At 47.0% G+C, this 24,286-nt stretch overlaps 1 protein-coding gene across 2 annotated transcripts in view; it reads left to right on the top strand.

The window, feature by feature from the left end:
- The first annotated feature begins 4,007 nt into the window (after positions 1-4,007).
- CCDC85C (coiled-coil domain containing 85C) overlaps positions 4,008-24,286 on the top strand; it is a 112,437-nt gene continuing 92,158 nt past the window's right edge. For both annotated transcript variants that reach the window (XM_059473572.1, XM_059473571.1), the window contains exon 1: positions 4,008-5,070. In XM_059473572.1, the coding sequence (XP_059329555.1) occupies positions 4,359-5,070 (712 nt within the window). In that variant the 5' untranslated portion in view covers positions 4,008-4,358. The remainder of the gene's footprint in view (positions 5,071-24,286) is intronic.

The raw sequence follows: 24,286 nt of genomic DNA, 5'->3' as shown, positions 1-24,286 counted from the left end.
CCACTCCCGCAGCCCAGAGGGGGCTTTGGAAGAGCCACTCTCTCCGGGGAAGAGAGGGAAGCGGCAGCACAGCTCTGAGCTGTGTCCTCTGTAATACTGATGTATCCCTGCAGAGGGAATGCTTTGGTAAGACTTCAATGAGGCTGTGTATCATCGTGTTCTATCAGGGACCAAATTCACTTCTTGCATCACCTGCTGAGTTCAGGAGTTAACATCAAGAGCATTTTTACCCAGTAGGTTGCTGGTAGTTGTTTTGCTGGGAATTTTTCCTATAATTCTTATTTTGCTACAATTCGCTTTAAAATTTCATCCCCGACTGAACAGGGTGGAAATGCCCATCTGATTCAATGCAAGGGATAGGCTTTGATGCTGTCTTACATGAGCATCAAAAGCTTAAGATAACATGCATATTAAAAGTGTTTTTCACTGGCAGCTGGCAGAAGGCCCCATGGCCAGATGTAACAAGAGGGAATCCATAGCGTGTTGTTTATCAACTCCTTCTACACTTCATCTAAAATGCACAAGGAAATCACAGTGCCTTCTGAAAAACACTGGGAAATAGGTTTTTTTTTCACTAAAACTGAAACTATGAACCCATCAAAAATACCCCAACATTATGTGTTATTTGTATTGATTAAAGTATGTTTTGCAACACTGGGTATGTAATTGACCATAAAACTGTGCACTGACCTAGTCCTTTCCCTCCAATCTAAGTATTTAAAGACTTATCTACACCCAGCCTTTGGTTTCACTGTGCCCACAGATCACCTGGGCCACAGACACTTTCTGATACCTCTCCTCTAGCACTGCTGCCTTGCCTTTCCAAAATGAGGGGATTTTCCTCTACTGCAAGGCCCACCTTGAAGGGGAGATGAGGGAGCAGTACAGGTGATGATGTCCTCTTTATTCAGGTCACAGCCACTCAGACCATTTGCCATCTGGACACCTGGCAGCTTCAATACCACCTCCTGAGCACACAGGCTTCTGGATGCCCAAGCACAGCAAGTCACCATCCCTCAGAGGCCACCTGGGCACCAGAATGGCAGCACTGACAGCAAACCCTTGTGGATGGCATCAGGGTGGATCTGTGGTGTTAACATTTCCAAAAGCACAAACATACCCACTGAGTACTGAAAGCAAGTCTTAATCATCACAGAGACTTCCTCTGTGGATATGAATAATCTCCTCACTTCCCCTGAGGAACCCCCCTGTCTGCTGACCTCTGTTTCTGCAGAAACACCAATAACACTCAAACTTTCCTAGGTAAAACTTTGATGGGTTTTACCTAGGAAAGACAGCTTTTCTTGGGAAAGGGATGAAGCAAACATTAGATGAGCCCAGCAATAAAATGCCCAGGCCAGGCACTGCCACAGTGCAGCTTCATCTGTGTCTGTGACACAGCTGCCAGAGGCTTCTTTCTCTTTTTGACTTTGGTCAATGATGAACAATTGCTCTGCAACATCCCCTGCTCTGCTCCTCCTTCCCCCAGCCACTGACCAGGGACCTGCTAGTCAGATCAGCATGGGAGGGTCTGGGAGAAGCACTTTCCTCTTCCTGTGGGGAAGGATATGATTAAAACCTTGTAAATAAAAGGCTTGACTCAAAAAAAATGCCTGGGTGCCTCCTGGACACAATGCAGCCATGAGCTGTGGCTCAGGGTGGTGAGAAGCAGAGGTGGGACACGGCGTGATGCCATGGCATGCTGGCCATGGCCTGTCTGCCCCAGAGCCCAGGAGCAGTGACCTCTCAGCACAGACACCTGCTGCTTCCATGTCCTAAGGGCTAACTGAGGTGGCAACATCAGGAGAACCTGCCACAGCCAGGACTGCACCTTCTGGAGAACTGTCACCAAGGTGGAACCCGGGTCAGAGCACAGCTCTGGTCCTGGGTGGTGCCTGTTTCACCTGCTCACAGCCATCCCCCTTGAAAGAGCAAACAGGCCTCACCACTGGCTGTACAGTGGGATCCTCTCCTCTCTAGGGAGCTGCCCTGGTGTGGGTTTGTGCCAGGGGAGAATTGTCCTCTTCAGATCTCCTGTGTGCTGTGCTGTGTGCTACCAAGAATCCACGTGCAAATCCCACACAAAGATTTGTGTCTGTGCTCTGTCCTAAGCTCCTCTTACCCTTTTGATAATGGGATAAAAACCTTCCTTAGGACACAGGGACAACATTGTCCATGGAGGGGATGGACTCTTCCAGAAGCAGGGAGGGTCTGCTGTTTTGCTTTAGTAGGGAGCAGGCAGCTGTCTAGTTTGCCAAGGGTATATCTGGGCTCAGAAACCCAGCAGCATAGACCTGTGCAGAACAACAGGAAGAAACTGCAGCTTTACTGAGGCTGAGAAGGATAACATCAAAAGGCAGAAGTTGCAATCCTCCATCCCTCTCTGTTCCCATGTTCCCTCCATGCGCGGGCCATATGCTCTGCATCCCACGCTCTGGCATCGGATTTGATGTTTCTTTATAGCTCGAGGGTGTCTTGACCAGCTTTCCAGTGTGGTCAGAAACCTGATGTTGCACTGGATTAACCCGGGGAGTCAAACCATTTACTCAGGTTCCCAAGGAACACAAAGCTGGCAATTCCCTGAGGCTTTTTAAGGATACTCATGCTGTGTCCTGGTGTACCTTTCATTTTAACAGTGTGATACTGGTCAAAAACCAGTCCACAGAGAGATATCATAGCCCAAGGAAAAGTGCATGAGACTGAAACTCAGGGGATGTGATGCAAAGATAAAGGAAATCTACCCACATGTTGCCTAGGAAATTCACTTTATGAACTTTCCATGCCCTTTACTTGGCTCTGTCCGATGTGTGCAGAAATTGAGGCTGGAAACCCAGCCTCCTGGCAGTAAGGACCAGAACCTGTGACGATATTACCGAAGAACAAGCGATGTCTGCGACTTCAGGGCCGTTTCCTCCCGCACCGCTGAGGTATAAAGGGATCTGCCCTTCCCAGGAGCAGAGAGGCGGCAGGGATGCTGGAGCCATCAACCTGCCGAGGCAGGAGGGACCCGCGGACAAAGGCGGCCACCCCAGAGCGAGCAGGGCAGAGAGCCGCGGCTGACAAAGCCCCCGGCGGGGGCGGAGATGCTCCGGGAGATCCCGCTCCGCTCGCATCCCAAGGCGGCCGCCCGTGGCTCGGGTCCCTCCCCGCGCCAGGGCAGAGCGGGACCGGGGCCATTTCGGCGCCGCTTCCCCGGGCCGCCCGGCAGGCGCGTTTTCCTGCCTGTCCAACCCCACCCTTTCCCGGGATGGTGCTCTCCCCGGTACCTTTTCTTTGAGAAAAACCGAGGAAACCCATCTGAAAAAAAAAAAAAAAAAAAAAAAGAAAAAGAAAAAGAGGCAAAAAGCGGGGTGGCAGCCCCGGGGGGGCAGCGGCGAGGCAGGGCACGGCGGGGCGGGCGGAGGGCGGGCGCAGGGAGGGAGCGAGGGAGCGGCCCCGTCCCTTTGTACCTGCCGTTCGAAGGCGCCAGGCGGGCCCGCATTGGCTGCGGCGGCCGCGGCTCCGTAACCCGAGCCGGGGCGGGCGCGGCGCACCGGGCCCGGCCGGCGCCCAGCCCGGCAGCCAAGGGACGGCTCGGCTCGGCTCGGCTCGGCTCAGCTCGGCTCCGCCGCCAGCAGCCGCCTCTGCCTGCGCGCCGCTGGGCTCGCTGGGGCAGGGCCGCGCCGCCCTGCCCGGCAGGAGGTGGGACCAAGCCGCGGCGCTGCCGCCCCCTCCTCCCTCCCTCGCTCGTTCCCTCCCTCCCGAGGGCTGAGCCATTCCGGGAAGGCGCCGGCTCCCCCACCGCTCCTCGGCAGCGCCGCACCGGCATCGGCCGCCGCCACCGCGCCGGGCTCGGCCCCACGGCGCTCCGGGGCTGCGGAGGCTCAGCGGCGGCAGCGGCGGCGGGCACGGAGCGCGGTGCCCCGGCGGGCGCGGCGGGCGGCGGGCGGGCGGGAGGACAAGTGGACGGAGCGCCCGGGAGCGGGGGGGCGGCCGCCGCGTAGTTGTTTTGCCCGGGGTAAGTTGGCCGATCCCTGCGGAGGCTTCGCTCCGAGCGTGCAGCGCTTGGCTCCCGGCTCCGTGTCGCCCCCAGCCTCCGGGGCAGGGGGGGCGCCTTTTTTTATTTCATCCCCCCCTCCTCCCCCTTTGGTTTGTGTTTTCTTTTTATTATTATTATTATTATTATGGGGTCTATGGGGGAGCAGTATTTCCAGTCCGGCGTTGCTCTTCTTCCTTGTCCAGCGCTCAACGGAGAACTATAATATTTCTTTCCCGAGATGCTGCAGTGATTTTTAGTTATAGGAAATCAGGCGAACAAAATAATCCGAATAACACGAACCATTTGTTATCCTGTGAGAGCGAACGCAGCCTAGGCACAGATGATGGCAAAAAATTCCATGGAAGGGTCTAAAGAAGACCTGAGCAAAATTACGGAAGAGGAGATGCTGAGATGGAGCAAGGAAGAGCTGGTGAAAAGACTGAGGAAAGTGGAGAATGAAAAGATGAACTTAATGGTGGAACACGGCAACTTGATGAAAGACGTGAACCGGCGGCTGCAGCTCCACCTGCACGAGATCCGCGGGCTGAAGGAGGTGAACCAGAAGTTGCAGGACGACAACCAGGAGCTCCGGGAGCTCTGCTGCTTCTTGGACGACGACCGGCAAAAAGGCAAGAAGCTGTCAAGGGAATGGCAGCGCTTCGGGAGGCACACGGCCAGCGTGATGTGGAAGGAGGTGGGCATGTACCAGCAGAAGCTGAAGGACCTGGAGGCGCGGCAGGAGACCCTCCTTCGGGAGAACGTGGAGCTGAAGGAGATGGTGCTGATGCTGGACGAGGAGCGGAGCGGGGCCGGCTCGCGGAGCTCCATCGACAGCCAGGCCAGCCTGACCAACCTGAACGGCGGCTCGGCCACCAGGGACGTGGGGGACGGGAGCAGCACCTCCAGCACGGGCAGCGCGGGCAGCCCCGACCACCATCACCACCACCTCCACCACCACAAGGCCGGCGACAGCAAGGCCGGGGCCATGCGGAGGTCTATGGATGACCTGTCGGCGCCCCTTCACCACCGGAGCATCCCGAACGGCCTCAATGGTGAGCGAGCCCCTGCCCTGCCCTCCCTGCCCCGCGCCGCTCCCCGGGGGGTCCTGGCCATTCCCAACCCTGCCCATCCTTGTGACCACCTTGGCACAGCAGCCCCGGGAGCCGGGAGGGGCACCTGTGTGCGGGGTGTGCGTTATCACTGCGTTCACTGTGTTATCGAGGTCCTGGGCTCAGGGTTGGAGCCTCTTTTATCTCCAGCAGGGTTGGTGGTTGGTTTTGTTTGTTTGTTTTGGGTTTCTGTTTTGACAAAAATCAGCCTGGGTTTTCAGGGTTAAATAAACACTGATTGTGTTCCCACTCTTCCACCTCTTTCTCTCCCCCTTTAAATATTTTGGTTTATGTTTGGTTTGTTTGTGTGCTAGATTGATAAGATTGATAAAGATGGGATGAGATTTTGGAGGCATCTGATGAAAGTTCAGGCTTATCCCACCTGTTAGCTCCACAGGTTCTCAGGGCAGGCTGGCTGTGGAGTGCTCAGCAGTTTTGGAGAGGGGCATCTCGGCTTTCCCCTGTCTCCACTTCAGAAAGAGGAGTTTTGTTTGTAGAGAAGAGATTGCTCTCGAAGGGACGCTGTGCTCACGATTTTGTTCAGGCTAGTCATTGAAGTTAGAAACAAGCTCCACAATGAAATCGTGCCAAGCCTTCTTTGGCAGCTCACATCCAAGCAAAGTTTCTCCTGTTGTCTAATAGTGATCAGGCATTAACATAACATTGAAATATCTTTAAAATGGAGATTTAAAAAAAATCTTTTAAAACCAACAAGACCAAATACATGACTTTTAGAATGTGTTGTCAAGAGGATTCAGTAGGAATCAAACCAGGCAGCAAACTAAAAAGTTCTTATATATAAGACTACTTTTAATGTTCTTAATCCTCTTTTCCCACCAAAGAGGGCTATTTTCTTTGTGGGGTGTCCTTTACCCACCTATAAGCACATAGAGGGGGATGGAGCCCCAGAAGTTGGCTCTGATTGATGTCAGCAGTGGATGTGCTTACTAGATAACCATGCTTTCAGCTCCCAGAGCTTTTGGTGTTCTTTTATATTTCTGGTGATTTGTGGCAAGTCTTTATGTCCCAGGAGACCTGAGGGCATGGAGGATTGATCAACTTGTTTCACAAGTGTTCATCCATGAACGTGCTGTTTGCAGTCCTGCTGCCCCAGTGTGTGTCAGCTCACGGCTGGAGATGTTCTGGCCACCTTGCCCAGTAGTCAGGGATTGCTGTTTTCAAGGATGATCCAGTCACCAGATGGTGCATGGTACAGCAAACATCTTTAAATGTTTGGTGTGGAATTTTTTAATCTCTCTCTCGTAGAGCTGTGTAAATCAGAAGTATCTGCTTTGTAAATCTGCAGATAGCTTCTGCTCTTGACGTGACTTGACTTTATTTTCATAAAGCACTGCTCTCCACAGAGGCTTGAAGAGCACATGACAGGTATTGACTGTTACTGTTATGGAACAGAAAGGATTCACAGCTCTGGTTTGTGAACCTTAGACCGTGTCCCTTTTAGGTGCTGGTAGCAGAACGGGACAAAGCCAGTTGAATTCTTCTGTTAACTCAGGGCTCTTGAGTACACAAAACATAACAATACCTTAGAGCTGTCCCTTCAGTCCGGGGTGACAGCACAGTGGGATACTTCACCTGGGATTCAGAGTCGCCCCTGTCAGCTCAAAAAGGGAAACCTCTGTTTCAGAGCTCGGTCCTCATTGCGCTGTGTGTGGGAATGTGCCCAGCAGCATCTTTTGGACGGGACTGGGAGCCGAGTCTCATGTCCTGCCGTAGGGTAAGGGTAGGAAAGGGAGGGTGACCATCTGCACACAGTGCTTCCATGCCTGCCTCTGCACATCCCTTCTCATTTCCTCTGTGGGAACGATGGGTATGGGCTAGAGCATTTCACTAAAACCTGTAGGTTTTGGTGACTTCTGGTTCTGGGGTGCCTGTGGAAGGTGGTCTCTGTGAGAAGAACTGAAGCTCTTTCCTGCGAACCAGCGCGGCTTCATTTCTGAGGGTGCAACGGAGATGATCGGCACTTTTAAAGCTAATAATCCTTGTAAAGATGTAGACAAGCCTGATCTCTCCACTTAGGTAGTGAAGCTGTAAAATGACTTGAATAGTTGTCATTCTCAGATAGCATCGGTATTCAGCAAGGCCATTTCCCTGGCTGTGCCTTTGGAAATGCCTCTCAATACATATGCAAATGCAGGGCTTATCAGGCCTCTTTTTTGACGGACAGCAAGAAGCCTGGGAGTGTTTGCCTGGGACCAGCAGCAATTCTGTTAAGCCTGTGACGGTGTAGAGGAGCGGGGCAGGAACAGGTGAACATGAAAAACCACTCCAGTGAGTCAGGTGGGCGGTGGAGCTGTCACTGAGCAGCGAGCCGTGTCTGCTGTCCCTGCTCCTGTCCCTGCTCCTGTCCCTGCTCCTGTCCCTGCTCCTGTCCCTGCCTTCCTGCGTGCAGCCGAGAGCTCAGCCTTTTTGTGCTGTCCTCTTGGTGAGCTTTATTTTCCTCAGGAATAAAACAGAAGGAAGCCAGAGGAAAGGGAGTGCGTGGCCTTTCATTTTTTGGTTGTAAGCTTGCTGTTATCTCATGTCTTTAAAGCACTGGAGAGCTGAGCAGAGGGTGAACCAGGGACTGCCCGGCCAGCTCAGCTGCTACTGAAATGAGCAGCCCTGTGTGCTTTCTTAGGGAGAGGAGGTGGCTGAAAGGGTTGCAGTGCAGAATTTAGCATCTCTAGTAAGAACTCGGCAGAAGCTTTGGACAACTGGTGGGAGGAAGGTTGCTACTTCTGAGCTGCTTGCTGGAATATTTTTGCTTATGGAAAAGCTGGAAAGTCCTGAAATTGGGAGCTGGAAAATGCAAAACTACTGCCTCTGCTAATGGTATCCATTGAGCTTCACTTGTTAAGTGCTTTTCTAAAGGAGTCAGGAGTATTGTGGCTGTTCAAACACTTACAGGAAGGTAGATTTTTAGTAGAATCTTAGTGAGCAAAGGTGGGTTAAATGTTTCCAATTTTCTGTTCAGCGATCCTTGGAAGTGAGTTGTTGAACCAGGGCTTGATTTATTTGCCCCAGCGACCCACCCCAGTGTGAGGTGATGAACTCTAGATTTGTAAGGTGAATTCAGAATAAATGATGTAAGTGTAAAAAACACCCCCAACCCAACTGGTGGTCCAGCTTTGCTTCACTTTTCTGAAGTCTATTTACTTCTGCAAGTTGTCTTTCAGAAGCTGATGATTATTATTCACTCATGGAAGATAATAATTATAACATAGTGTGAGAATGGCTAATATTAGAAGACATGTAATCCTGCTTGTTGGGAAAGTGAGAGGTTTGGTCAATCTCTGTGTGCCCAGGGGCCTGGGCTGTGGGACAGGGGCACCCCAAACTGTGGGATGGAAGCTGGCCAGGTGCCTCTGTAAGGATATGTCACAGTTCTAAACCTACCCACATCCAGGGCAGAAATTGAGGCACAGTCACTGTGTGTGCTTGTGAGTGCTTTGGCCCTCCTTTTTATGCATGGTGTGGATCTCTGTGCACACACAATCTTTCTGCCCATCCAGCTTCAGACAGCTCTGTTGAAGCAGCTGCTTGGAATTAGGTTTGAAAAAGAGAATTAAAAAAAAAAGTCGGTACATTTTGTGATATTGATATTAACATGACCTGGGGAAAGAAAAACCCCTCAGGTTTATTCCCACAGGATATATTCCTGGACTGTGAGGTATGTGGGAACATTGGGAGGATGACTCAGAGTTCCCTGAGGCCAGGGCAAGGGCTTCCACCGGTTTTGGCCTTATCTAGATCTCACTGGGACAACTGTTCATCCATCTCCAGCCTGGAGGCATACAGGCTCAACTAGCAATGTGCCCGGGACTGAATCCTGTGCATGCAGGGAAAGCATTCGGGCTTTAGTTTTGGTTCACTCCTATCAGCTGAAGTTGTCATAGAACCTCACCTTCCACTGAAACTGTTTTTTGCTCTAGGTTCCCAAAATGGACTGGGTGGTTTCCAGTGTCTCTGACTTTATTCCAGTTGGGTGAAGTGTTAATTTTCATGCTTTGTTTTTGTAAATTGTTGAAAACATCAACAATTAAAAGTGGTCAGGGAGGCCCAGAAAGAAGCTGTGGGTACAGCAGAGAGCCTGTAGTAGCAGAGATATTAATCTATGGCCTCTTGTTGCTGTCTTCTCCAGTGAAAGAAGAATGCTCTCTTCCTCTCTTCTCTGGGTGAGGGGGTGGGAAGATCTCGAGTTGTATTGATTCCCACTTGTAGATGTCCACATATTTACCTAGAGGGTACAATATATTGCAGTTAAAATGGTGGCAGAGAGAAATGGCTGCTCTCTGTGGGTTGGTATTGATTGGTAATGCAGCTGCCCTTCTTTGCACACCCTTAAGGCCAAAAGACTTGGTTTTATTAGTGTATTAATAATCAATATATTTATTATTTATGATGGCATATTAATGAGGCCTTTGAGACAAGAATATGCAGGGGCAGAGGCAAAAGATGAGGTTCATCCCATTTAATTTGAGATTTCTCCAATAGAGGCTTTAACATCTGCATTGCCCTGGACATCCTTTATTTGCCATGTGGAGAGAGGCACTGTGGTGTGATGATTTATGTGAACCATGTCTGCATCAAAGAGAGCAGAACTGTGTGCTGGTTGTGCTCTTTCCCTCTGCTGATGCCTGGTCAGCTCATTCATATGCAGCCATCTAAAGCCAGATGAGATCAGCCCTGTTCCAGCTCTTGTGTGACCATTGTCCACTTTTGCAGTGCTCCTGTCCTAACTCTGCTGAAAGAGAGGAAATTGCCTTTCTCAGCAGCATTCAGATACCACCCCCTTACAGTCCCTCACTGTGTGGGCAGGCCAGGTCAGAGAAAGTCCTGTTCTCTGTTCTGGAGACCTCTCAGAACTCAGTGGCTCCTGCCAAGATTAAGCACAGATTTGGTTACTTGACCAATTATTTTCTTTCTTATATCAAGAGCACTTTTCATCCTATGAAAATGGCTTTAATGTTGTTTTTTTAATACTGCTGTTTTTAACATGTTGGTATTTTTGGTGCTGTAGGCTGTTACAGACAGACTCCTTGTGATTAAGGCAGGAAATCAGCTCTGGGTTGGTACACTAGATAGGGGTAAGACCTCAGGAGAAACACCTGTTTCCATCTCTGTAAGTTCAATGTGTTCTGCTGTTTGGCTTATCAGTGCTGAGGTCTCAGATATGAAGGGTACAGCTTGAGTTTTTGTAGCCAGCAGCCATTGGCCACTCATTCAAAGGATTTCCATGGAGTGCTTCATTTGAGGCACCTTTGTCATTGTCCACTCCTGCCTTCTGCTGGGGCACTGCCTGTGTGCCAGCCTGCTTGGTTTCCAAGCCTCAGGGTAGCTGGTGTCCCTGAAAACAAGGCTCAGGATGCTTAAATTAAAATTGGGCCATATCTGGAAATATATTCTCCATGGTAATGTGTTCTAATTTTGTTTTCCTCTTGCGTATTATATAGAGATATCTTATTCTCAGCTGTCCTGTTGAAGGAAAAAACCTTGTATTGATTAAAAGACAATTTTCTATGGGCCTTTGATGGAATTATCCACTTACCCTCATTGAAAGCAGTCAGAATAAGGGAAGTAGCCTGTGCTGGTTACATGTAAATGATTTGGTCCTCTGGAGACATTTCATCAAATAAAGCTGAGGATCGAATTAAATGGTGATCTAATGAAGTGGCAGGCTGGGAGCCCAAAATGCAGCCATGGCAGGTGTTACACCTGATGTGTGTGTGGAGAGGAGAGGCATGAATGCCAACACTGACAGAGCATTGCATCTGAAAGCTGAAGGGTTAATACTTTGTGGGGACAAGGGTGCCTGCATCCATGCAACCTTGGGAGTGCTGTGGGCCTGCCCTGGGAGGCGCTGGGCTTTTTATCTGCCCCACAGCATGGCTGTGGCCTTGCTTGCATCTCACACAGACATTCCCATGGCAGGGTCTGCTGACATTGTCTCCTTATAGCATGCTTCTGTACTGGGGCTGCATTTTGGAGATGCTCTGGGAACAGAAAAATGGACAACAGCTGATGGTAGGTGAGATGGGGTGAGGTGCTTAAACTGGCAAAAACATCTGGTATACATCAGGTGTGGAGTGAGGCTAATGAGAAACATCTAAGCCCATTTAAAATTCAGCTAAAATGCTTGAACCCAGAAGGCTGATGTTCTTTCCACACTCAGAGGCAGGCCTTAATGCATCCCACTGCAAAACACACAGCGCTGCTCTCCTGGAACAGAGATGGTTTGGAGGCTGCACATCCAGTTTTCCTGCGAATTAGCTGCAACTGGCTGGGTTTGCTTCTGCATTCTGTATTTTTAACCTGACTTTTTGTCTGCCAGCCAGAATTCATCCTGCCCTGTCGCCAAATGTCATCATCCCCTTGTGGTTAACTTGCTGCAATTCATGAAACACTTGGCTGCCATAAATAGTTATGTGCAGAGGTTCCAGTGCGCGTGGGGCGGGCAGAGCGGCGCTGCGAGGCACTCGCACACGAACATGTCCACCAAGAGAAAGTTGACCCACTTCTGCAAATAGATAACTCCTGGCAGAAAAAGTAACACTGTCTCAGAGAATCTATCTTCCCCTTGCCTACTGAATTGTGAAGCAAAAAGCAAGCCAGCTCCATCTCCTGAATTAGCGGTGATGTGAGCACGGTGCTCCCCATTGAAACCGGGGTGTGTAAATCGGCCCTTGATCTGAGGAGGGCTTAAAATGGCCACAATTTGGTTGTGATTTTCTTTTTTTCAGTATAATGAAAGCTTTTGTTAGTGAACGAGGTGCATGGGGTTCAGGACTCAGCTGCTCTTAGGCATTAGGAAACATTTATCACCATGGCAATTGAAGGCTGCTGGGCAGGTTATTTTGAACACTTTTCTAGTGACTCATGTCTGGGTCAAGACCATTTGTGCCAGGTTACTTTAGCCCCTCTACATACAGGTGTATATAGTCTTCTTTCCCTTAAATTGTTTCTTGCCTTGCTATTTTGCTTCTCTCAGGGAACTCATTGCTTGTTCTGCCTTATGTCTCCAAGATGGTGGTTCACCTTGCTCAGAGCCTCTTTGTGAGGGTCTTTGTGACCTCAAGTCCTTGTGAAGTAGATTACAGGTTAGTTTTGACTGGCTTTGAGACTTCACGGATCTTGCAGTGAGATTGAAGCCATCCTAAATGTGATGTGAGTTATCTCATTGTGTGCTGGGGCTCTCCTAGGGCTTGTAGGACGGGATGTCTCCTGTTTGCCCGGGGTGGGAGGGCTGTCTGCAGCAGAGGGAGCACCGTGGGTGAGTCGGGCTTGTGGCAGCAGGGCTGTGGCCAGCTGCACGCTGCAGCGGCAGGGTGACACGCTAGCTGTCTGCTGCGGTTGTGTCAACGCCGGCTCGCTGGCAGAATTCGTTCAATCAAAGCTGGAGTGCTCTGAAAAGCCCTTCAGACTTTGCTCCATCCCTGGGCTCTGTGCAGTGACACTCAGGACTGCATGCATGCTGCCTTCCCCCCATTTCAGCCCAAACTCCTGTGCTGCTGGGGTTTCATTCATGTACAGCTGCACTGGAATGTCTGTGAGAGGTGAGAGATGAAGTGTGGGGAGCAAATGGATGGGGTAGGGCCCAGGCTGGGAAGCAGGAGGAGATACTTAGCTGCTCTTTCAAACCATCTCCAGGAGAGTAAGATCAAACCATCTCTAGGGGTGCCTGTGCCTGAGGGTTTGATGGCTGTGTCTGACCTGTCCTGCATTCCCAGGACAATGAGAACTCCCTGGCTGCCTCTCTGTCCCTGTGCTGTAGAAGATCCATGAAGAGGAAAGAAGCAGGCAAAAGGACTACTCAAAGTAGAGCAGCAAAACCAAAGCATTGTTTTAGAAAAGAAGAGAAAAGAGAGCATTTCCAGTCCCCAAAGTGTAATATTTCTATGGAAATAGCAGGAAGAGGCTTGCTGTCACTCTCTGATCTAGTGGGACTGACTAGATTTTGTTTGTTCTTTCCCACATCTTCCATCATCTCTGGATCATCTGAAGACAGGTTGCTGTGCATCACAAATGCAAGATTCCTGGTTTCTGACTTTTGATTAAGTGCTAAGCAGTCTCTGGAGGACTGGCATCTATCTTTCATCTGCAGTTTTTTACTTGCTAAGGTACATTTCTCTCACTCTATGACACTTATTGATGATGCCTTGTCCTTTAAATGCCACTTCTGTGACACTCTGCTCCTGGCTGTGACTTTTTATGAGGCCATGGACTGTTCAGTGCTGTGGCACATCTCAGTGGCCAGTGAAGTTACTGTGGGACACTGTTGGACTTGAATGAAATTGAGACTTGGACTCTTTACACTTGCTTTGGTATTTTTTTCAAAGGAAATCCAGAGTGTCTTTAATCTCCAACAAGGGAAGTAATCTGTCCTGTTTAGGCAATGTTCTGCTTGATTTTTGTGTTGCCAGAGGACTACTGCTGGTTATATACATACAGGAATTTACCATTTTCATGTTGATGTTTTCACTGTTTTCCCCTCATTTTTCTTTTTAATACGATCTAATAGAATAGATTCCAGGACAGTCTACATGAAAGTCTACTTTTATGGAGTAGAGTAACATCATCAGATGCTAATGGAGTATCAGTAATTAAAAACAACTAATTTTGGTTGATGCTGAATCTTTTCCAGCTCATAACAAAGGTGTTAAGAAAGTCTTATTTTAATGTACAATCTTAAAGGGCTATTGTGATGCACAGTATTCTTTTGTCTTCTTGGTTTCCTTTTCTTATCTCCCTTACTGGGATTTACAGTCTCATATTTATCTATTTCCCAGCAGCTGAATATAACTTTGATCTATGCTTTGGATCTACGGAGCTTTTAATCCCTTTCCAGTGAGTTAAAAGCTTGTTTGCTGTTGAATGTGATACATAGTTACAGGTTATATGATCTCCACCAGCGGTTCATGCATTGCACAGGGAGGGCACGTTGTGAAAAACTGATAAAATGTTCCCTAGTTCATTTTCCTGATTGCAGCTGAAACCCAGCATGGGAGTCAGTCAATCATTCACTCCTGGTCAAACTGCTGATACAACTGTCCTTTGCTGTTACAAATACCTCTGCACTTGCCTGCTTTAGTTCAGTTATTCATTCATTTCTCTGTGAGGCTTATTTTTGAGGCTGAGTATTTCAGTCAGTGCAGCAGCTTTTCCATCTTTCAGTTCTGCCAACATTTACAGGGTTTTCCTTTTCCATCCTTTTAACACCTTTTATAAATAGGAATCAATTTTTAAAGCCTGTGTGTTTGTTCCTCTTTGATGTCTTGAAGCATGATAATATATGCCTTGTTTGTGGAGATCTTCTCTTGCGGAGTGGCTGCAGTTTCCACCTCAGGAGCAATAATGGTTTCTGCAGCTCTGTCCTCCAGGCCATGTGGGTGTAGCTGCACGTGTGTGACTGTGTTCAACCATCCTCTGAAAGTTCTTTTTGAGTTTAGGTGCAGCTCTTTGCTTCCTGGATTCTGAGCAATTAAGCTGAAAGTCTCTCCCATGCTTGTCTCCTGACCTCTTGTAACAAAATGCAGTTCTCTTTTTATGACATCAGTTGAGACTCTATTGCTTTAGATGTAAGCTTTAAAATAACAAAAGGATGGATGGTTTTGCAAGTTAGAGCACTGGGCTGGGACTCACATTTGGAGTGCTGTCTCATTGTTACGTGGCTTTCTGGTGTAGTCTTTTAGCTAACTTCTGTGATTTGTGGTTCTCCTTTTATACAACCAGGATAATATATTTCCTTTGTCTTCCCCAAGTTTACTGTGGTGCTCAACAGAATTAGACCCTTGCCTCAAATGGGGCCTCTGACCATTGCTATGACACCAGTGATAACAAACAGGTTTTGAGTTATACTGACCTAGCAAGGAAGTAACTCCACACATTTCTAATTCCCAGTTTTGGAGTTGCTTCCAATCTTTTTTCAGTTTTACTGGGATAAAAGCACTTTACATGTTGGGTTGCTTCCCTCTATATTGTATATACTTCTTGGAACCACACGATGATGAAGTGTGGTCAGTCTCTCAGCACCATAAAAAACCAGAAACTTGTCAAATAATAATTCTCTCAAATGAGAAGACAAGCAAAATTAGATAAAAAGCAGGGTTTGCCTCTCCACAAACATAGACAAGTGCAGAAAGATGCTGCTGCTGTCACAGCAACAGGCTACCTTGATATCTTCCAGAGAGTGGACACAGCATTTGTTGTTATTTCAGCTCATCCCATCTAAGTTGCCCAGCTGAATATCATGCTATCTATATATGTGTATTTGAAATGTGTATTTAAAATGTTTATCTGTCAGCCTAGTACAGTTTTGACTGGGGTGAAGAATCACAGCTGTGAAGCAGAAGGGTCCTGCTTGTCACGTTGCTCCCCATGTCACAGCTGTAATTGCTGAAGGCACTCTTCCTCTTTCCAGTTAAATTCTTACCTGATCCCTTGATTGCTTTATTTCTGATGCTGGTAATTTGGTAACTCCTAATGAGTCCTGACTGAAAAGTCATCAAAGTCATTCTTGGGTGTGAACTCAGAGTTTCTTAACCACATGGGCTTTTATTTCCATTTGTGTGGTGGAATTGGGAGGGAGGATCTATTTGTCAGCGTATCACTGATGCCTTAGGAGGGTGACAAGACCACAGTAACTCTTCCTAGGCAATTATGTATGAAAGGTTGTCAGTATGAGTAGTATGGGAAGTTAAAAGCCTTAATTTTCATTTGGAATTGAAGCTCTAATGACTTTCCACTCCCACAGCTCATAAAGACCATGCTTCAGCTTCTAGTTGACCAAGAAAAAAAGGGGAGGGGACATCTTTTGTTTCAGACTTTTTTGTGCAAATTTTTTATGGAAAACCAGATTTATGAGTCACTGTTCTTAGTATAAAAGATGATTACTGGTGTATGAACCTCAGAAAAGTGACATTTTATGACTTTGCCACTAGCCACACAATTTTGCTTTCTCTCTCTTCAATTAGTTAAGTAAAACAACATCTTGGTTTGAAAGGACTGATTTTATTCCTATTTGTTGTTTGCCTTATACACTAATTATTTTCTCTATGTAAAGCTAAACAGCAGAGAGGGGAAGAGAAAGGATCATCCCAAATGAATGCTCTCTAATTTTCAAAATGATGGGTGTAGATCCCATGGGGTTAAGTGAAGTGTATTCAGTCACATCCCTCTCTTGCAGCATAGTAAGGAAGAGAAACTGGATCACGTAAATCCTTTTGTTAACCCTAGGAACATAATTAACTTCCTCTGGAAATTTGTTCTTTAAAAACACAACCCTCTAAACATCAATGTTGTTTAATCTGTGCTTAAAAGTAAAGCTATGTTTTTATACACTTCTCTGTGTTATGTTGTTGTGTTATTTGGTTTTTTTTTCCCAAGAAACAAGGGAGCATTTTGTATCTCAGTAGCATCTGCTGCCTCACACAAGCGAGAGCCCAGGGCAGGAGTGTTGGTAGAGGTGGCATGTGCAGGTCACAGTCCTGCTCTGGCTCTGTAGCAGCAGCTCCAGAGCTCTCACAGTGCCAAGTGATCCAGAGCATGTTTGTCTTTGTGGGTCCACCAGGGATATTGAAGGGCATCTTCTGATCAAAGCACAGGTGCTCAGCATTTTCAAGTATTGAGTATTCTGAGAGTGATGCAGGCTTCATTCTTGCAAGTGGCTGAGGTGATTAGCTGATTTTCTTGGCCATGGGGCTGTGTTCTTGAGAAAGCATTGCTCCAGAGCTGTAAATGACCTCTGTCCATAGCAGCATAGGTCAAACAAGTTTTCTGATCCCACAGCTCTGGAGACAAGTTTGCTCAGAGACCTGCAAGATGAGGGATGGATCACATAAACAGCAGCTGATGCAGTTGTTGGAAAGGCCTCTATTTTTATTTTCTTCTTGTTTTCGTCTTGGCCAGGTTGGACAGAGAAGGTTTTCAATGGAAGATCTGCTCTCCTGTGCTTCATTCTGCCTTATTTGGATAAAAATTACGGGGTTGTCCTTTTTAAGTTTTTCTTCTAGTTGGCAGTGTAAAGTGAAGGAGAGATAATATTTTTGGGACAGCCTTGGAACTGCCCCGTAAAAGGAATGCTGTATAAAGAGTAATACTCCCTGACTCTGTTATGTTCAAGGTTGGCCATATTTGAATTTAATATTTTTTTTCGCAGGAGAGATTTCATGTGTGAATTTAAACCAAAACTGTGTCATGCACAAAGGGACAGGTTTCTTCTGTTGGAAACAACATCTGTAGAGCTGGAGGGAAGGGCTGGGCTGCGTGGAGTGTGTCCTGGCATGGGGAGCCATGGAGGTGCTGACTTCTGGAGCTGCTGTGGGAGGGTAGGGAGCAAGAGGGCAGTTGGGGGCAAAACTTTCATCAAGCTCAGATGAAGCTCTAATGCAGCCCTTGTGTTGTGCTGAGGGGAGAAGATGTTCTCAGTGTGTGAGGAATGGGCTGCAAGAGCTGCCTGCCTAGCTCAGGATGGGGTTGGAGACCACCACAAAGGGATGTGGCAGCAGCTGAACGAGGGGATGGAGTAAATCACTGCAAAGATGTGGTTTGGGAGCTAGCTGTTAAAAATAACAGCTGATTTTGTTGAACTGGATTGAACTCACTCCAGCTCAGCATTGATGATGGTGCCTGGAGCTATTAAGATTGTATTTTGATCAGCAAGTCAAAAGGAAGTGTACCACTAGTTATGAATACATTTTCAGAATTACAAGCAAAGGAGATCTCAGAATAGTAATGGGCAGAAAAAGTTGCCTGAAGGAACCAGTTTCCTTGATAAATGCTGGAAGAGGTGTGGACCTGAACTTTGCACTCCTTCCCATATCAGCTTTTTAAAAATGTGCCAACAGATCTAGAATCTGAGTTTTGAACTTGTTAAAATCCTGAGTAGACATAATGCAATATGGCAGGAAAACCAATAATGTTGAGGTTTTGAAAATACAAATGGTTCAGCTGTAGATGTGTGATGTGGGTTAAGAAGGGTGTGTGTGTCCTGTGCTGTCTGTCGTTGACCCAGTTGGTTATCCAGTGATGAATTCTGATCTGGATGTTTCGAATGACAGATCTGGGTTCTGAAGTGCTGATGATTAGATTAAGACAGTGTAGTAAACCTTAATGGTGCATGAAGAGCTACTGCTGGATTTGCAGTAATACCTACTTTTCTGCCTTAGAATAGCATGAATAATACTTTATGGTTGTATAACTCCTTCCAGACAAGGAGTCTAGGAGTGCTTTGTAAACGCTAATGAGTTTGGCCTCATAGCATATTTATAAGCCTGAGAAGAAGCATTATTCCCCTTTTTTACAGTTTGGATGTTGAGTAGCCTAAGTATGCAAAGAACATGCAGCAGAGCTTTCATCTGCTGACCCTCAGTCCTGGGTCTGCAGGACTCGCTAGGCTTCCTAAATGTGCTCAGAAATTTACTGCAGATTCATTCCAGAAAAAAGGTTGGGGTGTTTTGCAAACCTCTGAGTGTCCTTTGTAAAGCATAAGGCATTGTAATTATTTGATGATAATTTCGTGCTTGCCGTTTTGTTCTACAGCAGCAGAGATTGAAATTAATCCTCTGCTGGAATGAAATCAGATTGGGCATTATGAATATTGTTTCCTTGCCCAGAACAAAGAGACTTAGTTAATGTGAATGCAAACTTCTGTTATCTTTACGTGGGAGTTGCAGGTGGGTAAGGAATGTGAGGTCAGGGGGATTGGGAGCAGATAATTGCCCATGTCAAAGGGCAGTGAGAGTGATGCCTGTGAAAAACGCCTTGCAAAGTAGGTGGGATCAGACACTGCAGTGGGCACACTCAGATCTTTCCTTAGCAGCTTTCTCAGATGTTCATCCCAGAATGTCTGCATTATTTCTACAGATTCATGTAGTGGGATATTCTGCAACATGAGCCCCATGTGGATTGTGGATAAATTTTGTAAATGTTTTGGTGTGAATTTAGTGTTTGGTGACACATGCTGCAAAGACAGGTCTAGAGGGATAAGTCCCTCTTTAGCTGTAGGATAAACATATGCAAGCAGGCATTTCACACAGTGCTTTCACATCCCTGACCTGAAAAACTGCTTCCAAATCTCACAGCTTCTTCATGGACTGGAGACCAGTGAAGATCACAGCAAAGAGTCTATAGAGTTCTAGATGTGGAGATGGTGATCTCCATGATGTGGTGGTTAGAATTAGCAGCATTTCTGGTCTGATAGAATGATAAAATAGTCTGGTTGGAAGGGACCTTTAGAGATCTTCCAGTTCAGCCCCCCTGCAATGAGCAGGGACAACTTCAACCTGATCAGGTTTCTTAAAGCTCCATCCAAACTAACCTTGAGTGTTTCAAGGGGTGGGCATCCACCACCTCTCTGGGCAACCTGTGCCAGTGTTTTACCACCCTCATTGTAAAAAATGCCTTTCTTAGATTTAATCTAAATCTGCCTTCTTTTAGTTTATAACCATTATCCGTGTTCTATCCAAAAAGGCCCTAATAAAGATTTTGTCCCCATCTATCTTATAACCTCCCTTAAGTACTGAAGACCACACTGAGGTCTCCCAGCAGCCTTTTCTTCTCCAGGCTAAACAAACCCAACTCTCTCAGCTTTTTCTCTTGGAGAGCTGTTTCAACCCTCTGATCATTTCTGTACCTCTCTTTTGGACCTGCTCCAAACATGGACAAACAGGTTCATGTCTTTCATTTGTGAAACTGTGTTCAGTGTGTTGCTGCACTTCAGACCTGTGTATCACTGAATCAAGTGCCATTAAAGCAGTTGCCTCTTCCTTATGACTGGATTTCTGTCTGATTCTGGTATATGAAATGCTATATTGGCATGTGACTTTTTCCTTATCTGGTTACTTCTGGAACACAGCTTAGCCTTAGCTCCTCAGCACAGAACAAAAGCTTTCCTGAAACTGTTTGCACATGGCTACAAATAGAAACCTCAGGTGATTAGCAAGAGGTTTTGGCAAGTCATGCAGATACAAGGGCTATTTCAGTGTGTGATGTGGCATCCTTGCAGAGCTGGGGGCAGGAGCATCCTGTAGGGAGGCTCTAGTTGACTGTGCAGTGCTTAATCTTTCTAATACATCCCATAATGTGTAGTGGAAGATCTAGATAATGCAAGAAAACAGTTATTTATCTGGGATTAACCTACATAAAACATCTACATTGAGCAGAAACTAGGCCAGAACACCACTCAGTCTGATGAGGGGTAGTTGAGGGACCTGGGGAAAAGGAGGCTTAGCTCCTTCGTGCTCTCTACAGCTACCTGAAAGGAGGTTAGAACAAGGTGGAGGTTGGTCACTTCTCCCAGATAACAAGCAATAGGAAAACAAGAAATTAGCTTAAGTTTTACCAGGAAAGGTTGAGTTTGATATTAGGAGAGATTTATTCAGCAAAAGGGTTGTCAGGCATTGGAATTGGCTGCCCAGGGAAGAGGTGGAGGCAGAATCCCTGGAGATGTTTAAAAGATGTGTGGATGTGGCACTGTGGGACAAGGTTTAGTGGTGGACTTGGCAGTCCTTGGTTAATGATTGGACTCAATGGTATTCAAGGATCTTTTCCAACTAAAATGATTTGGTAATTCCATGATCCTATGAATTGCAGTGTGGTACATCTTCTAAAATCAAAAGAGCCTTTGTGGTTATTTCAGTGAGTGGACATTAGCTCTGGATTTTGTCTTAGTACCCCTTTTGTTGTTTTGTACCACTTGACTTAGTACTACAGTCTATGTGTATTGATGTTTTTGTATTAAAAAAAAAAATCGACTTTGGCCTTCCAAGCACCCAAACAAGCACACCAAATAAGTAGAGCACAATTAATATAATCTTTTTAACAAACAGGTTGGCTGGTTCTCAGTACTCCTTATGAAGAATAGTCTGCCTGTTTTTCCAAATTCCTGCTCTGTTAGTGGTGCACAAGGCATTCTCCTAAAGATTTATTATGGTAGGAGCTACAGAGTAATGCTTGGTAAATAGATTTATACATGTGACACTCTACTGAATGGGAGATTTATACTTGGCTATTCCATTGCTGCTCATTACCATATGATGTTTCATTGAATGCAATTACGTCTGCCTCTACTCTCTAAAGTCCAGAAAGGTTTCACAATATTTCTATCTTCCTCTGCTCAGCAGAGCCTCACAAAGAGGCACTTTGCTGTGTGATGAATGGGGTTTGAGGGTGGCTTTGTCTCTGGTAGGCCTGGATGTGTGAGGGATGGTGGGTTTTGGCTGTTAGCAAGACTCATAGAGTTGTCGTGCTGAAGGTGTTTGAGAAGATTTGCTCAACTTTGCCTGAACTCTCACAGATTTGTGCTGCAGGACTGACCTGGTCTTATATGTTGTTAACTGTGAAGACCTTTGTAACTCCTGCAGGTTTCAAAGAGGCGTAGGTCTTTCCTCTTGATGGATTTACTGTAGCATATTCATCACACCAGCTCAAGATCACAGAATTTTCTCTGACACTAGAAGGATGATTTAGATTTTTATTAGCTGATATTTTTCACCTAGTTTCTTTGGCCCATATTTTACTGTTTACTGCCATTATCTGCTACATTTTTAATCAGAAAACATGAAATCAAAATAATTTTTTTCCTGCTTTGGAAATCAGCGCAATGTAAAATCTTTTCAAAACTGTGCCCTAAAACAATGGGAAATGCTGGGTATTTTATTTAGTGCAGATATTTTGTGAGACACCTTGACTACACTGAGGTCTGTGGCAAAACTTTCCTTGGCTTTGAAAGGACTGGAACGTTACTTCTTATTTTCTGTTTGCCTGCAACTTTTCATTCCTGGCTATTGCATATTACATCTTCAATGATTTCTCTTCAACGCGCCTTTTAGAAACTATGACCCTTTTTGTCCATGGTCAAGCCCAGTTTTGCTGCACCCCTGTGCTCTGAGACCTCATTCATAAACATCTCTCATAAAGAGCACGGCTCTTTATCCCGTGTCCAGGGATGCGAGAGAATCCCGAACAATGGCGGGGCTGAGACAAAAGCCGGCATTGTGCTGAGGGCGCCGGGGCGGGAGGGTTTGGGGGCCCGGGAGCCTCTCCGGGCTGGGACCATTGTGCCCCTAATTGGATTGGATTGGATTGGATTGGATTGGATTGGATTGGATTGGATTGCTGATGGTCGTGGTGGCCATTCTGAGGGACCCACCAGGACCCACCGGGACCTGCTGCATCAAACCTGGCAGCGACTGGGGTAGGCAGATGACCTCTGGAGTCCGTGTGGTTGAGTGAGACCTAATACGGGGCAAATGCACCAGGTTGCAACTTTATTAGTGATTAGAGCCAGAGATAAGCCTCAGCACGTTGCCTAATCTGCAGAGTCTAATTCCAGACATTGAAGGCAGGGATGCTGATGCAGCCCGAGGCCTGCTCAGGCCCGGGGAGCTGCGGGGACTGCAGACAGCGAGAGAGGGAGTTTGGGGGACGTGGGGTAGGTTCTGATCAGCTCCTGCTGTGGGGGAATTTCTGAGGGGTCTGGGGCAGGTCCTGATCAGCCCTGCTGTGATGGAGTTTCTGAGGGACCTGGGGCAGGTTCTGATCAGCCCCTGCTGAGAGGGAATTTGGGTAACTTGGGTCTGGGGCAGGTTCTGATCAGCCCCTGCTGTGGGGGAGTTTGAGGGACCTGGGCCTGGGGCAGGTTCTGATCAGCCCCTGCTGTGGGGGAGTTTGAGGGACCTGGGCCTGGGGCAGGTTCTGATCAGCCCCTGCTGTGGGGGAGTTTCTGGGTGACCTGGGGCAGGTTCTGATCAGCCCCTCCTGAGGGGGATGCTGGGGCAGGGAGGCAGCCACAGAAAGTGTGAAACTGGAGGCAGAGTCATACAACTGGTGACTTCAAACCCAGTTTAACATTTGCTACAGCTGGTCACAAATATTCACATTGACCAAGGATTGCTCCTTTCAGACGAAAATAAAGGTGCAGGCTATGGCTTAAAGTGACTTGTAGAATATTTAACAGGGAAACAAACTTTCGCATTTCAATTTTTGCATCTGAGGCTGTTCTTGGCACTATTTTGAGTTTTTTGTCATCTTTTTAGACTGGGCTCCCTTTCCTGTGATCCAGGATAATGTCTTAGGTGGGTTTGGCCTGTGGTGATTGATCCATGCTGGATGTATTAGTCTGTGACTGAATCCTGGTAACGTGTCTGCATGAATGGTGGTGGAAAATGTCAGAGGTTGCAGGCAAAGATGAATCACCATAGGCCAGGGGCTAAGACAGCACAGCAAGTATGATGCTGTGGTATGCTCTGTTATTGGATTTTCTCCAGGGTCTGCTCTTTGGGGAGCTTTGGCCTCATGGCATGCTGCAGAGACCTGCTGCTTGGTGCCATCCTTTAAGCACAATGTGGGAGCTCCAGTTGGATTGTGTACAGATCTTGGGCTGTGCTACAAATATATGCATTGAAATGCTTGGCAGATTCACTCTGCAAATCCAGACAAGCCCATGCAGCCCTAACATTTTAATCTGTGGCTTGGAAATCTGCCTCTCAGAGCCACTGCAAACTGCCTTGTTCTGGACTATTTTGGATGGCATCTCTTTTTCTTCAGACCCACCTAGACAAGTACACAAATATGATCCAAGAAACTAGCTTGTTAATACCCAAATCCTCAAAACTTTGTTGTTCAGAGGAGCTGGTTTTGGCCTTTATTTTGGCAAACGGGTATTAAACTAATCCCACCCAATCTCTGTAGTGACAGGATGACCTATTTCTTTTTAATCTTATAAATTAAGTTGTTAAAGTTACTACATCTCACTGGTTATGCCCCTTGCCTCCGGGCAAAACGCATTTGGGATTCCTGCTTCTCTAGTTTTTCTCTTAGCCCTTCCTGTGTTTTGACTTGTATTTTGGAACACCTAGCTCTGTATTTGAGACTGAAAAGGCCTGAGAATCCTCATTTGCTCTAAGAGAAGTATCACTGGGGTAACATTTACCCCCAAGCGGTGGCAGGCCACAGAAATTAGAGATTCTGGAGAAACCAAAATCTTGTCTTTGTGATGTTAAATTTTTTAGTTTGTTATGGGGGAATTTGGAGATGTTAAATTCTCTAATGGTCTGTTCAGGACTGGGAAGTGACCTGGCCAAGGCCTGGCTGTTGGTGAGACCTTGGCAGGTCCCAGGTTGGCATCCCTGTCCCTGGGAGAGCACTTTGCTGGGCTTCTGTG

The sequence above is a fragment of the Ammospiza nelsoni genome, chromosome 6 (genome assembly GCF_027579445.1).
Source record: "Ammospiza nelsoni isolate bAmmNel1 chromosome 6, bAmmNel1.pri, whole genome shotgun sequence".
Lineage (NCBI taxonomy): Eukaryota > Metazoa > Chordata > Aves > Passeriformes > Passerellidae > Ammospiza > Ammospiza nelsoni.
Note: the sequence above shows the minus strand (reverse complement) of the source record. Positions and strands in the feature narration are given on the sequence as shown.